The 15,293-nt window shown below is 39.8% G+C and overlaps 2 protein-coding genes across 2 annotated transcripts; both read right to left on the bottom strand.

The window, feature by feature from the left end:
* Nucleotides 1-9,167: 9,167 nt before the first annotated feature.
* On the bottom strand, nt 9,168-10,258 carry LOC121399861 (protein kinase C delta type-like). Its single transcript, XM_041581701.1, has 3 exons — nt 10,130-10,258; nt 9,899-10,027; nt 9,168-9,305 (listed from the first exon to the last, which is right to left on the bottom strand). The coding sequence occupies exons 1-3, from the start codon at nt 10,253-10,255 to the stop codon at nt 9,189-9,191; spliced, it is 372 nt and encodes a 123-aa protein (XP_041437635.1). The 5' UTR covers nt 10,256-10,258; the 3' UTR covers nt 9,168-9,188.
* Nucleotides 10,259-10,974: 716 nt separating this feature from the next.
* LOC121399862 (protein kinase C delta type-like) lies at nt 10,975-12,628 on the bottom strand. Its single transcript, XM_041581702.1, has 3 exons — nt 12,566-12,628; nt 11,785-11,847; nt 10,975-11,187 (listed from the first exon to the last, which is right to left on the bottom strand). Exons 1-3 carry the CDS (start codon nt 12,610-12,612, stop codon nt 11,031-11,033), a joined length of 267 nt encoding a protein of 88 aa, XP_041437636.1. The 5' UTR covers nt 12,613-12,628; the 3' UTR covers nt 10,975-11,030.
* Nucleotides 12,629-15,293: the final 2,665 nt, after the last annotated feature.

Genomic DNA, 15,293 nt, shown 5'->3' with positions numbered 1-15,293 from the left:
AAATTTTAATGGATTAAATAAAAGTACAATATTTTATATTTGGGAATCGTGTCAGAGGAAATCCGTATTTATCATGTCAACCAGGAGTAAATATGTAAAGTATATGTAAGGTTGATTAATTCCACCAACGTCCTTCAATAACTTTACAATATGTCTGACAAGCAGGGAGACAGCATGTGTACATTATGTTTTGGTGATGCTGTAAGAATCAACAATATATATGGATTAGGTCACATGATTGTAGGTGCCTCTGAGAAGGACATAAGTGCGTAGGGTCCTTGACTGGCCACAAACAAACTTGGCTCATTATGTGTGATCTGCTTATTTACCTAGTGAATACTAGAATATTATTGCATACTTTATTAAATGGTTTTATTTCCAATATTGTTTTGGCGACACTACAGCAACACCCAAGTTTCTTCCTTGACTTTGTATAATTTTATAGGAGGGTGCATGATCTTGATGTAAGATCGTGGTGGGACCAATGCGACAATTCTTTTCATACTGAGTATCAGGAACGACCTCTTTTATAACCAGTATTTGTTTATACATCAAATATTTACTTTGTTTTTAACTTTTAATCAATTTTGCCCTCATGGTATTATATTTTAAACGAGCTATTAAACTGTTACGTTTATTTCTCTGTTTTAAAATATATTGAGAATGGGTTGAGTGCAGAGGACTCTTGTAGTTGACATATATGTAATTTTGTGCGTCACAGCCTCATTGCACCCCCGCCTAATGGTATTTATAAAAAATAGTTGGTGGCACAACTTCCCTTGTATGTTTTATTTAAGTCCGAATCTTTTGGTATCTGTTGGATGTGAACAGCCTATGCGCATGTTTCGGCACTTTATCACTATAAGCACTTTGGGGGAAATTTACTAAAGGGCGAAATGAGCTAACGCTGGCCGAAAATTCGCCAGTGTGACGTCATTTCGGCACTTCGCTCCAATTTAACTAACAGTTGCTGGTGAATTTAGCTGTGTAATTTCTGCAAGAGATAGATCTTTTGGCCACAACTTTTCACTCTAACGCCAGGTGAATTTTCACTCTGGCGAAAGAGCACTAAGATGCGGATTTTACTGAACGTTACCTCTATCGCCAGACTTGCCTTCGCCACCGCAGACGAGGCGAAGTGCAATAGAGTAGATAGGAGTTTTTCAAAAAAAAAGTTAAAAATTTTTCTAAGTCCCAAAAAACTCTGGTGTCCTTTTTACAGGGTGATAGGCTGAAAAAGATCGAAACAATTTTTTTTGGGTACCCTCATTCCGCCCTACATTTGATAACATATGGCACCTAAACTAAAACTGTGGGCACATGTGTAGGGCATTATAACAACTTTATATAATTGTATTAAGGTTCCCTGGCCTTGTGTAGTGTAATGGATTTGCTGCAACATATACGGCCATTGTTCTTTAACTGCACGCCATATGCAAATTAGCCGACGATATCGTAACTTCGAACTGCTGAGCGTATTTTTGCTAGCGCAACTTCGCTAGCGTTTGTTCCCTGTGCGCAACTTCGGATCTTCGTGACATTAGCAGGCGAATTTATGCCTGGCGAAGTGTTGCGATGTGCGCAGAGCCATCGCTGGCGAATTTTCGCCGGTTAGTGAATTTGCCCCTTTATATTTATGAATTTTTTAAATGAATTGCACAATTGATTCAATGACCACAAACAGTAGTTTCTTTTAACACATGAACTTTATTTGAATCACTATGAATTTCTTACATGAATTGAATTAATATATTTTCCAGTTTGTTTTTTCCTTTGTCCACACAAATTTACTTTCGAATTTATAAATACAGGTATAGGATCCGTTATCACATTATCCAGAAGGTTCTGAATTACGCGAATGAACATCTCCCATAGGACTCCATTTATAATCAAATAATCCAATTTTTTTTTTAAAGGATTCCCTTTTCTCCGTAATAATAAAAACAGTACCTTGTACTTGATCCCAACTAAGATATAATTAATCCTTATTGGAAGCAGACCCAGCCTATTGGGGTTATTTAATATTTTCATGATTTTCTAGTAGACTTTAAGGTATAAAGATCCAAATTACGGAAAAATCTGTTATCTGCAAAACCCCAGGTCCCAAGCATTCTGGATAACAGGTCCCATACCTATATTGGATTGTGCGACTGCAATAACTCTTCTGGTGGTTCCTTTCTTTTTGGACATTTTGTAACAAACTCTTGATATTAATAATTGTGGTTTTGGTTTTGTGGAAAGAAACGCCAATATCAAATTTGAAAAAAAATATTAGACATTCGAGTTTTCTTAAAATAAACTCCCAGTCTAATTGTGAGTATATTTCAAATTGGAAAAAAAAAATCACATGAATTTGAAATTCAGCCTTTGATAAATGGGCCTCTAAATATTTACATGATTTTCTAGTACATCGCTGGTGGCCCATGGGTCCTTCATTTGTGGCCCGCAAACCTTCAGGGGAATAAATGCAGTTTATATAAAGCCATCCTTGCAGAACATCTGATTTGCATTGTGCGCTTCTCTAGATAAAGTTTTGAGCCGTGAGAGTGAGATTATGTTGGACTGCAGGTGATAAAAATTGTATCAAACTTTTCAATGATGCTCATATTCGGAATTGAAATGTTCTTATCTGCTGCTGGATTTAGCCAAAGGGAGTGGAGTGTGAGTGTGAAAAATTGCAGGTCCTCAGTACCAAAGAAGTAGAAAAAAATGGTAAGCACTGGGGAGCAGGGGGCGGCATCACAGGAGGCATAGAATCACTGTGGATAACAGGTCCCATACCTGTACTCATAGAATCAGGGGAATTCAGATTGAATTCGCTAGGGGGCTGCCCAACATTTGCATTTCCCCCTTGTCACAAGGCAAATTTGATAAAGAAGATTATAATCTGCGAAAGGAACTTCTAAATCTTGTTAATCTTATTAAAATGCAGTTCCTATTCCCCAATTCCTATAAATCAGGCATGTCCAAAGTGCGGCCGGGGGCCAATTGTGGCCCTTTTTTAAATTTACACCGGCCCTCAGCCTCCATCATGAAATTAATAATAATGAGGCCCCCCAGCACAGTACGATCAGGAATCCTATTAGCAAAGGTCTAATCCATAGACACAAAGATTTTTTCTTGCGCCGAACGCACCGATTTTTAACGAAGTCCGGACCAATCAGCTTCAGTATAGACCAAGTGGCAGATCATTTCACTAATGTGCCCAAATATTACTGCTACGATTACTCGATTCCTGTAATTTAATTAATGGTTCAAAGAGTGTCAGGCTGAATGTCGGCCCCCACACATTTTCCCCTCTGGCCCTCGGTGCAAAACGTTTGGGCACTCCTGTTATAAGTCTTTAGGAACACTCCCCTGATGGCTGCCTAAATATTTCTTTAAACAACAGAATTATCTGATTATCCTGTTTATTTGAAACAATAAGGACTTTAGGTTTTTTATACCTGTGCTTCAAAGATTGGTATTTACAGGGGGTTATGCATGACTTTATCTTTATTATTAGCAGCTATCTTGGTTACTGTTCCATGGTGGTGTGAATTCAGGTCCTATTCTAACCCTGCTATTGTTATAGAGATTGTGGTGCTGGGATCCCTGGAAACATTAAGAGCTCTGCCATAAGGGGACAGGGAGGTACACCAAACCATTACCACTTCTATGATCACTAGATTGAAGGCTTGGACCACTGCACAAAAACTCCTGCCACCTAAAGGAGATTCAATCTACTCTCCCAACACTCCACTCTGGTGAAGCCTGGTCTCCAGCACTTTAATGGTTTCTCCGACTTTCAGCGGTGCGTCCGATTAGGGATCAAATGCTTACAGGATTTCCACCATTTAGACCAATTGCATGTTACAGAAGGTCTAACTCCCAACATATGTTTTAGGTACTGGCAGCTCAAGTATGCGGGCATGTCTTCACTCGATGGACCTAAACTGGAAGCTACTATCTTTCAAAATAAGCTCCAGCTTCATATTTCTGCCTAGATTTCTCAAGTCCTTATGCTCCCAACAACCAAAAGCAACTCGCCTGCTATGGAAAATGGTCGGCAGATATACCTCCCTTCATTGAAAAAAACTGGGCTACAATGTTGCGGCATCTCCTAGTTTGAATGGTATCAGCCAAAGACAAGCTTAAACAAATTTATATTTATTATTTTATATATTTTTATATGGTGCTGACCATACATTTTCAAGTACTGGTCCCAGGTATTTGCCTTTGTATTAGAACCTCGCCCTGCGACTGACACTTGGCACAGTTACCTCCAATGAAAGCAGAACCTTGGATAGATGGAAGTGGTCAATAAGCCCTATCATTTTACAAAACAATTGTATATTGCCAGGGGATTTAGGGCAAGTTTATCAACATTTGGCTGCTATAGGCAACGAACACCCTTAACAACAGTCCATATGTTCTGTAAGAAAAAAATTCACTGATTGTGAACTGATGGTGAGCCATATTTGACCGAAACTCCCATCATCCTCCCCTCTTCTTGAAAAGTAATTCAGAGCTAAAATTGTAGTTGTTCCTACTCAAAAGGCTTGTAGTTTGGGGTCCCCCAGCAAATAAAATGAATCTAGACTGCCATTTACTACCTTTTAATGATAGTTTGGTCACTTGTGGCACTTTTAATTCGAATCTATGAAGGATACACACACAGCTGAATGTGTTTCACTAATTCTGAAGACACATTAATATGAACACTGTTGTGAGGAGTGAAGATAAAATCTGCTGTTTAATGGGCACGTTTGAAGGCCATGTATCACTGACATAAGAGAGGCTTGGGAAAGATAATAAGCAGATAATGGCAGTGGTTGCACTAGTATGAATCTGCACATCACGTTAACCTGCAGGAACCTTAGATGTAAACAGTATTATTTAATAATGGTGTAATGGATAAGGAACTTTTGGAGGCACACATCTGGCTTGTTTGTCCTACTGTTGGATAGCCATGCTCTAAAGGACACAATTGTATAGTGCAGGGGTCCCCAACCACCGGGCTGCGGCCAAGAACCGGGCAGCGGACAGTCCTGAACTGGCCGCCTAACAATGAACGTGGTGCTCGAATTTCACCCAAATTGGTCGCCGACCCCTCTTACTCCCCACTGGCAACCTTCCTTAACCCCCCGCCCCACCGTCCCCGACCTCCCCCCGGTCCTTGAAAAAAAAATTGCCTCTTTTTGGTCCCAGGGCCAAAAAAGGTTGGGGACCCCTGGTATAGTGGCTACCATCATAAGATAAAACCCTATGTTATTGGGTGCGTTAACCAACACGTATGTGCATGTGTATGTACCCCAATCAATTTCTGTCTATGTGTATTTGTTCCCAAATGCTTCCCACATAGCAAGATACAAAATGTGTTTTATGGTAGATTCAGATCCATCAAGCTCAAGCATCAGATCATCACAAACAAAATCAAACAGGTTCATGTAATCCCAGTTATGAGTGTTGAATGTGTTTATTTCAATTATTTTTATTTGCTCATTTGTACAATATCTAGACTCCAAACTTCTATTGTGAAAGGTGCGGGATGAGTAATGCCGTGCAGATGCTTAAACAATGTCACTGGTGTCACAGTTGTGCTTCTTAGGGTAAGGTTACACTGGGCGATTTGGGGAGATTTAGGAAACTTCGGAAGACTTCGGAATACGAAGCGACGCGTGTGCCATGCCGTAGGCGATTTTTCATTTTAGCCGGCGCAAGACAGAGGTAAAGCATTTGGGGAGATTGAGGCGATTAGTCACCAGGGCGACTAAATCTCCCCAAATCGCCCAGTGTGACCTTATCCTTACCCTTTTCGATGGTTATACTTGGAAACACCTGTGGGGAGATAGACAACTATATTGTTATCATCATCCTTTATTGACAACATGCTGAAATATTCTGCTGCCTTTTACAGAGATTATACATCATTCCCATCAGTCCCTTCCCCAACAGAGCTTACAATCTAAGGTCACAATCTAATTTATTACATTCACACATACAAGGATCAGTTTTATCAGGAGCCAATTAACCTGCCTGTATGTAGTTGGAGTGTTGGAGGAAACCCACACAAGCCAGGGGAGAACATCCATACCCTTTAGATAAGCCACAATTGCCTCCATTGATATTTTATAGTGATTGCACAATCAATAATTTTCAACGCTTTGCATCTGAAATTACCCCCACACTGGAAATTGTACCTGGTCTGACACCTCAAGCCATTTTCCCATGTCATTTTGGGCCACATAGTTCCCTCCAGCACCTCCAGCCTGCCTATATCTAGGTAAGTCTCCAACAGTTTTTTTATTTGATTGTTTTTAAAAATATCTTATTTCCTGCTGTTACTATAAAGAATGAAAATCACAATGTATCATTACTATTTTTATTCTATCTTTTTTTCTATTTGCAGTTCTGGCAGTGCTGATGGCTTGTTTTTACCTGTAGCAGTCCATTCCACAAGGAAGTAAAGAAGTGCAATTTATTTCTGTAATGCCAGCGCCATGCGATGAAAAGATTCCAGGAGTGAAGTGAAAGTAACAATTGAGTGCAGCCAGTCCTGTACAATGAGTGGAAATCCTGGACAATTACATACCTGAACTGGAAAAGGCCAGTGTCTCCCAGGACATGTATGAATGTGAATGTTTAACTGCAATGAAAATGAAACTGGTAAGTGGACAGAGCTGAACAGAGGCGCCTACAACACAACATATTCATTATAGTGACACTTTAGTTAGAAACTTTATTCCAGTGATTTCCCTGCAATGCCCTCCAGCAATAAAGAACAATACATTTATCAAAGAACAGTTTCAAGTTAAACACCCTCCTAAGAGTTAGAGCTTGTTGTGCAGCCTCCGAGCAGCAATAAGCACAGTGCTCTCTGGTTACGATCTGCTGGAGCTGTAAAGCCCTGTTACTCATATATATATATTCTACCACTTCCACCATGAAAACTGAAAAGAATAGATCAGAATGACTCATGAACACTGCACAAAGCTGGAATATATTAAGTAGTAGGAGGTGAAGGCAATTTGCCATACTATTAATAATAACATGTTAGAATCAAGTCTCACAAGTGGTTGAATTAGCACATGGGTTACCCATGTGAGCAGTAACGCCACGTCAAGGCTTCAACTCTTGTTACTGTCCATTCACACATCTATTGCAGCAAATGGCTCACCCTATCACTTGCTGCAATAGTTTCCTCTCTGGTCCTGCATGGAGTGACATAAACTGTCATGGGACCTTTCCTCTTCAGCAAATACTGAGAGGTATCTGACTAGTCACACACACACATCATTGGCTTTTACATATTTAGATTTACTTTTACTCAAACATATTTAGATTTAGTTTAAAATTTTGATTTTTAGTTTTAGATGATATATACACAGTACTGATACAGGGAATCATGATGGACCTATTAAGCTGACTACATATGACTATGGTAAGAATACGTTTGTTCCTAGTTGGCATTTTGGGTCATACACCTCTGCCCAGTCTGTTTATGAACCTTTCCCCCCATCCTTGAGCTGACCTGCAATTTATTCTAAATATGGACCCAGGTATTTTGGACTAGTTGTTACAACAGAGCCAATATTCACATTCACACACACATATCTCACACAACCATACAACATTCATACACATTCCAGAATATCACACATGCTATAATTATTGCTGTTCTTGACTGCAGTTGATTTTTCATCCTTTCGTCCTCTCCTGTACATAGGTGGTGATGATAATAATGGAGATAAAGGGAGGCTTAACATAACCCCAAAAGGAAGTGTGCTACAGTATATAATAATAAATACGTTCTTCTTTTAGTAGCCTCCCCCAAGAACCCTGCTCCCCTCTAACTAATGTTTTATAAACGTCAACCTGGGACATCCCTATTTAATTTAGTTTTTGACATGCCTTTTCCATTTTCGTGGGGTTGTATTTAGGTTATATTTATATTTAATGGGCAATTATTTGCAATTAAATAAATTTAGATGATCCAGAGGAAGGCAAAAAACCCCCTTCTGAGGCGGTCTCCAATCTGCCTCAGAAGGGGAAAAAAATTCCTTCCTGACTCCAAAATGGCAATCGGACATGTCCCTGGATCGACAGTAGCCTTGTAAAGGAAATACAATGCCACATAGGGAGTGTACGGGTCCAATTCTATTGCTCCCGTATTGGCATGCCATTAATGAAGCACCAGGTTATAAAAATAACCTGATACTAGTGACTGATTCCTTGAAAGGGAGAACAGGTCATTTCCAATACAGAAATGCTTGCGGATTCCAAAGGGGAATTCAACTCCGTGTTCTCCTGTTCAAGGAATGGGTGAGCATTGCAAATAGCTAATTCAACTGATGCACACACACACTCTCACACACACACACACTCTGTCTCTCTCTCTCTCTCTCTCACACACACACACATACACACACACACAGACACACACACACTCGGACATACACATACACTCACTCTCACACATACACACACTCACTCTAACACATACACATGCACACTCACTCTCACACACACTCACTCTAACACATACACACACTCACTTTCACACACACTCACTCTAACACACACACACACTCACTCTCACACACAGACCACACACACTCACTCTAACACATACACACACTCACTCTCACACATACACACACATATAGATACAATGGTAAGGTGATAACAATAAACCCCTATATAATCAGGTCTCCAGGGGGTATACTTACCACTACTTACCATTAGGGAGCTCAGCGGCTGCTGAGTGATAACAACCCGCCCTACCTTCCCTAAAAGAAAATGATTTTAGATGTATTTTAAGAAAAGTTTCTATAGAGCATATGTTTTCTTTTCTACCTTATTCTAGATGCTTGCCTGTCAATAGTTATATAATATCTATTATCCTGTCAATAAACTATTGTATAACATTTTATCTAAAGACCTAAAACCAGCCTAATCTTTTACATTACTCTACACTGTCTCATTTCATATAACATTTATACTCACGATGGTTAACTCTTCCGTTCTTTCTTTTTCTCTTCTCCAAGTCAAAGCCAGGGATCCCGTGTGGTGGCGACATTGATGGCAGACGCAGGTGGATGAGCTGTTGAGAGGTGCAGCTTGCCATAGAGGGTATGATGTCAATTGGCCCAGGTTGTTGCTATGTCCAGGCAGTATTGATGCTTTCCCATATTAGAACCAATGCCTTACTCCTGCCAACTCCAGCTGGGATCCACGTGGGAGAAATCTGCCAAGTTGGTTTCCTCGTTCCGAATTTGAGAGGAGAATGACAGCGGGATTTCAGTGAAGTCATCTGCTGATGGCTATATGAAAGGAAACAAGGTGCTTCTTACATACTTTATTTCACTCAAGATAAGTCGTAACTTAATATGTGGCTTTAATTATCTGTAAAAAGTGATTACTGGATTCAGATATTAATGCCCAAAAATGAGAAAATGAGAAGCAGGGGAAAGTTAAAATCAGACTATCACTATCCACCAAAACCCAACAACTTTATTTTAGAAATAAAATTACAAAAAGTTTCTGAAGGCCAAATAATGAGCTATTGAAAAAGGAAACGGTCAATAAATGAATAAGGGACCCATTCATTTCACTATGGACACGTGATTATCTGTCTTTGTTACAGCAGTAACCACAGTGGCGACCAATCCAGGTTGGGTCAAATCTGAAGGTGAATGTGTTTTATCAGTCTTGGATATTACTAGAACTTTTAGGAAAGTTACTGTTAGCCACATGTTTTCATATCTAAGTGAATCCCAAACCAATGTTGGGAGCCCTTTAACCCAAAAGCTCCGAAGACCTCTGGCCTACCAAGTGGTGGATGAGTAAAAAAGAGCAGCAGTTTTTCTGCAGTGTGAGAGTGGGTGGATGTATCATATATATCACATGTATTTACCATTCCTGGCTGGAAAGGGGTTTTCACTCTCCGGTTCTCCAGCTCTTCCCACTTCACTGTGCTGTAGAAAGCGTGCTCCCTGATGTTTCCGTTGACACCGATCCGCTGATTCTCATCCATCTCCAAAAGCTAAAAAGAAACATGAACATGAATTTCAATATTGCAGGTGCTGTGTCATGTACCTTCTTAATATATATATTATTCTGTAATTCTGCTTTGGCTCATATTTACCTTCGGCAGGAGGTCCAGCATTTCCTTGCTCATATAATATGGGTAATAAGGCGTATTCTTCTTTATTGCAAAGAATTGCCTTAAAATACTGCCTGATGGTGAAAATGGCAAGCTGCCCGTGGCCATTTGGTACATTGGTAATCCCAAAGACCACCAATCCACGCCTGCGTTATACTCTGCCTTTGATAGAACTATGACATAAAATGATTACAGAGAAAACATGAGTTCATGAACTTGATAGGGTACTTGCAGAATACAAAATAACGTGTTATTTCCATATTAATTGCAGATGGATTACATTTAACTTCTGTATTACTTTAATTAATTATTAATAATATAATTAATATTAAATGAGCACAGATCCAATACATGTGGAATTATCAGAGATATAACATAACATTCTTAGCAACCCTGCACTGATTGAATCAGACCTCTCTATCTACCGAAGCGATAAATTAGTATTAAGGGGCATCTTCTCTTTCAATTAAGTTTATTCTTAGCAACCTTTTGCATTGGTCTTCATTTTTTATCTTTTATAGTTTTTCAACTATTTGCCTTTCTCTCCAGGATTGAGATGGGGTTTTAGTGATACCTTCCGCCTAAAATCAAATCGCACTATAAGGCTACAGTTTTGTTGTTACTGAAATTTTATTACTTATCTTTATATTCAGGCCCATTCCTTTAATTTCCCAGTATCTCATTTCAATTCAGGCTCTGGTTGCCTAAGTTAAATTAAACCCTAGCAAACAGATAGCTGCTGGAACTCCAAAATAGAGAGCAGCTGAACAAAAAGCTAAATAATTAAAAAATCATTTAAAATGAAGACCAATTTCAAATTGTCTCAGAATATCACTCTCTGCATGAGACTAAAGGTTAAATTAAAGGTGAATATGTTTGTATTTTAAATGTTTGTTGTCACCTCTGGTGCGCGGTATCCAGGGGTTCCTATTACTCCGTTGGTTCTTGTCTGGTCGAAGATGTTCTCTGCGGCGAGGCCAAAGTCGCAGATCTTGATATGGCCGTATCTGTCCACCAACACGTTGTCAGGTTTCAGGTCACTATAGGATAAGCATTAGGAGCAAGTTACATAGGTAACAGTTCTTGGGACCAAAATGCCCAAAATTGCCCTCCACTGCCACTATAAGTAGGCTGCCATCAGAGTGGGGATCCTGCAGGGGGCCCATAGTAACAGAGAACCCAAAGAAATGTGAAGGTACAATTCATAGAGTAAAAAAGATATTGGACCTGCAGAGGGAATTAGTAGTGTTTGGGTGGGGATGCTGACGTGTTTGAGCAGAACGGAGTGTGTGTTCTATAACATATTCTATATTCTTTTAATTGGGGCCATGTTTTACTTTATTGGATTTGCCCACCTCCCACAGGGGTGAGGGGCCAACCTGGCAGTGGGATAAAAACCTGGGCTTATATGGCTCTATGTAGTATAGGGGTCCCATGACTTCTAACAGCACCCTGCAGTCTGACTGTGTAAGTGCTTTCTTGTATTGGCTAATTTAAAAGGAGTTGGGAGAGATGAGTAGTTACTATGGGAAATGCTTGCCTACAGCACATGTAGTGGTGACAGTCCATCATCACTCAGTGAATCTATGTGTCAGAAAGCACATAGAGACAACACAATATACTGAGAATTTACTCACCGATGAATGATGCCCTTAGAGTGCAGGAACTGGACAGCAACCACCATCTCCGCTGTGTAGAACCTTTTACAAAAAGAAAATCATCATCGTTCCTATATCACATTCATTACATAGGATTTTTTACAGTTAACTATAGAGTTGCCTCGCAGTGTTCTCTGTGCTTGCATCTGATGCAAATATCTAAGTGTAACATACAAAAGGGTGCAGAACACATCTTACTGACAGCACAGGCAAACATGCTACATATGTAACTTGTTATGGGAACAAATTCAGCCCATTCAAGTGCCCAGCGTTTTCTACTTATAAAAGAGCTGTAGTAACACTGTCCCAGAGAAAATCCATTAAAGTGATCCAGCTACAATTCCTTAAACATGTCCTGTTCATATCAGTAAAATTAAATCAGAGAAATAAAAAAGGGAAATGTATGAAATGTGCAAAGTATAAAAAGTACAGTTTCTAATGCAATTCATCTACAATGGGCCATTGGTTGGGGCAGCTGGGAGGGGTGATATTGCAAGTCTATGGCATCTTTTAACAACTCCTTTAGTATTGGCCATAATCTAAAGATTGCCACCTGAATGAAACACAAGTTCGGGTGCAGGAAAGGGGACACTGCTACTCAAGCTTGTCCCTCGGTAATACACTGCTGCCAGAGAACAAAAACCTATTAAGGGCCAAGAGGTAGGCAGTGAGCAAAGTATGAAAAACATGGTGGGCTGCATCTATTCTTTCCAGTTTGCTCCCTGTCCATGTACTGTAAATGGGTCCTAATGTCACTTACATGATTCTTGCCATTGGCAGATTTCCTTTGCGAAGAATCATTTGCATTAAAGATTTCCCGCTGGCATACCCAGGACGAAGAAGGATTCCAGCTGTTAAAGAGAGAATAGAAGAAGGTGAGACCTAGAACATCCAGCCTCCCACCCAAAAACTTTAAAACTGTCTGAATAGAAAGTGGTAATGTGAATAAGTGGAAAGCAACATCTTGGCGCTCCATGGAGATATAGAAACAGCCATGTATGAGGAGCAAATGAGACCCCACCGCATAGTTTGTCTAACACTGGTCTAATTATGCTAAAAGAGATAAGGACATCAGAAAATAATCTTTTTCATTATCTTTCATAACATTGTCTTTGAATGTGATTATAATTTGCCATAAAAATATTTGCCGGAAGTTTTTACATTACCTTTCTTACTACCCCGTTCCTCTATGAGGAGGCTGCCATATTTGTGGAGCAGAAATCCGTTAGCATTAGAAACTCTAACTGACCGGTTAAGATTGGACAGTCAGGTTGGCAAAACAGTCAGGTTTAAGAACTTCAAGTGTCAATTACAAAAAGCAGAACTTTCAGCGAAAAACAATCAACATGACCTATAGGTAACTTTAATGTAGATTAATAGTTTTGAAAAGAAAATTTTCAGTGTCGGGTATCACTTAAAGTTAATTTTAATGCTAGATTCCATTTAAAGACATTGTGGGACATTCACTAAGATTCAGAGTTGCACCAGGTGTAACTTCGCCGCACTTTGCCGCACTTCGCCAGGCGTAGTTTCGCCAGCGCTCCGCAAATTCACTAAAATCCGAAGTTGCGCTCAGGGGTAGGGTAAGGTTGCGAAGTTGCGCTAGCGTTGATTCGCTAAGCGAAGCGAAGTTACGCTAGCGATGGTTAATTTGCATACGGCGCCCAAATTCAAATTTCAATGGAGGAATATGTAGCAGCACTACAAATGCCTGGGAAACCTTCAAAACATCAAATAAAATTTTTATTTTGCCCTACACATGTGCCCACTGCGATAGTTAAGTTGCCATAAGTTAGGAAATGAAGGGGGGGGAGGAGGGGAGCCCCAAAAAAATATTTCAATCTTTTTCAACCTATCACACATAATTTAGAAAAAACCCCGGCGTTGGCGAATTAGAAATTTTTTTTAACTTTTTTTGAAGAAATCCCTATCTACTCTATTGATGCTTCGCCTGTTTCTGAGGTGGCGAAGGAAGTCTAGCGTAAAAGGTAGCGTTCAGAACACTGCACGCATTAGTGAATTTGCGTAGTTACGTCTGTTGCGCAAATTCGCCAGGTGTAAGGGTGCGAAGTTACACTAGCGGAAGTTACGCCAGCGTCGGTTAGTGAATTTGCAAAGTAACGAAAATGCCCAACGCTAGCGAATTGACACTAGCGTTAGGCGCTTCGGCGCATAGTGAATTTGCCCCATTATATGCAATTAAAAGCAGTATTTACCTCTGATTGAAAAGCTGCGTAGGAATGGCATAAAAATGTGCTTCCTCTAGCGACCGACAGCACTCGGGCTCCTTCATCATGATGTTGAAGTTCGTTTCTTGTCTGGACTTTTCTGCATGATCTTTACTGCTACCAGTTGCTTCCTCGGTGTAAACGAAGCCAACATCACCTAATAACAAAGGGCAAATATTAGATATGACATGGTGTATGTAAAGGAAACGCTAAACATTGAGAGGCTAAAATAAAAAAGTTATCTGTTTTCACTTTACACCGTAGTGGAGAATAATAAATAGTCTCCCCAATTATAGAAACAGTATCTTCCAGTGTTCCTTCCCCAACATAAATGTCACCGTTCTATATCACCACTTTATAATGATATTCTGTAGAACTGTATTTACAAAACAATGAGTAATAATACTAAACTACTTTATTCTCGCCTATGTTTCTGCTTCCCTATTGATTATACTAAGAGAATTCCTGGGAAGCCTTTCACTTACCCGGCCAAAGCCTCCTTTTCCCAGCTCTGAATAAAACCTGTAGGTTCTTAATATCCAGGGGACAGGTCTGCTGATATCCACACAGAGTTTCTTCACTGCGCTTCCACCTAGTTAGGGAAAAAAACTCCATTAGTACCTTGTATTACAAATAACCTGTACATAGCATATATTAATAAACCCATCAGCAAGCATAAGGCAGGGCTCCTTAATATGAGGCAGCACAAGGGACTGGAGAGGGGACACCTACACCTATGTGCCTCCCCAGATGGCCCCATGAATACATCTCCCAGAAAACTTAAGCCTTTGATTATATATTGAGAAATGCTGGAAGCCTGGGTTTCTGACATATTGACACGGCAGACCATTAGTGATAGTGATGTTCATCAGAATCAATCAGTAATTAGATTTGAACAGTTACATACAAGGTAGAAGATGAAAGCAGTTCTGATTGGTTGACATTGGCATCATCACTGATATTACTAATTTCCTATACTATAGAAAACCAGCCCTGATTGGTTGATACTGGCAATATCACTGGTGATTTTTATTTTCCCTTATAGTAAACCAGCCCTAGTTTCATACCAAGATTAAAAAAGAAGAAGAAAGAATAAATAAATAGATGGGTAATTTTTAGTCAGAACAAGACCTTGGGTAAATCAGCAAGCTATAAACATCAGGCAAACAAATTAATTGCAGAAATCCTGATAAAAAGACATCCCAGCAAGTTAGGGCATAGATCCTATGGGGCCACTTCTTATTAGCAAGTTAGGGGAGA

This window comes from Xenopus laevis, chromosome 2L (genome assembly GCF_017654675.1).
Source record: "Xenopus laevis strain J_2021 chromosome 2L, Xenopus_laevis_v10.1, whole genome shotgun sequence".
Classification (NCBI taxonomy): Eukaryota; Metazoa; Chordata; class Amphibia; order Anura; family Pipidae; genus Xenopus; species Xenopus laevis.
The sequence above is the reverse complement of the archived record's forward strand: the minus strand, read 5'-3'. Positions and strand labels throughout refer to the sequence as shown.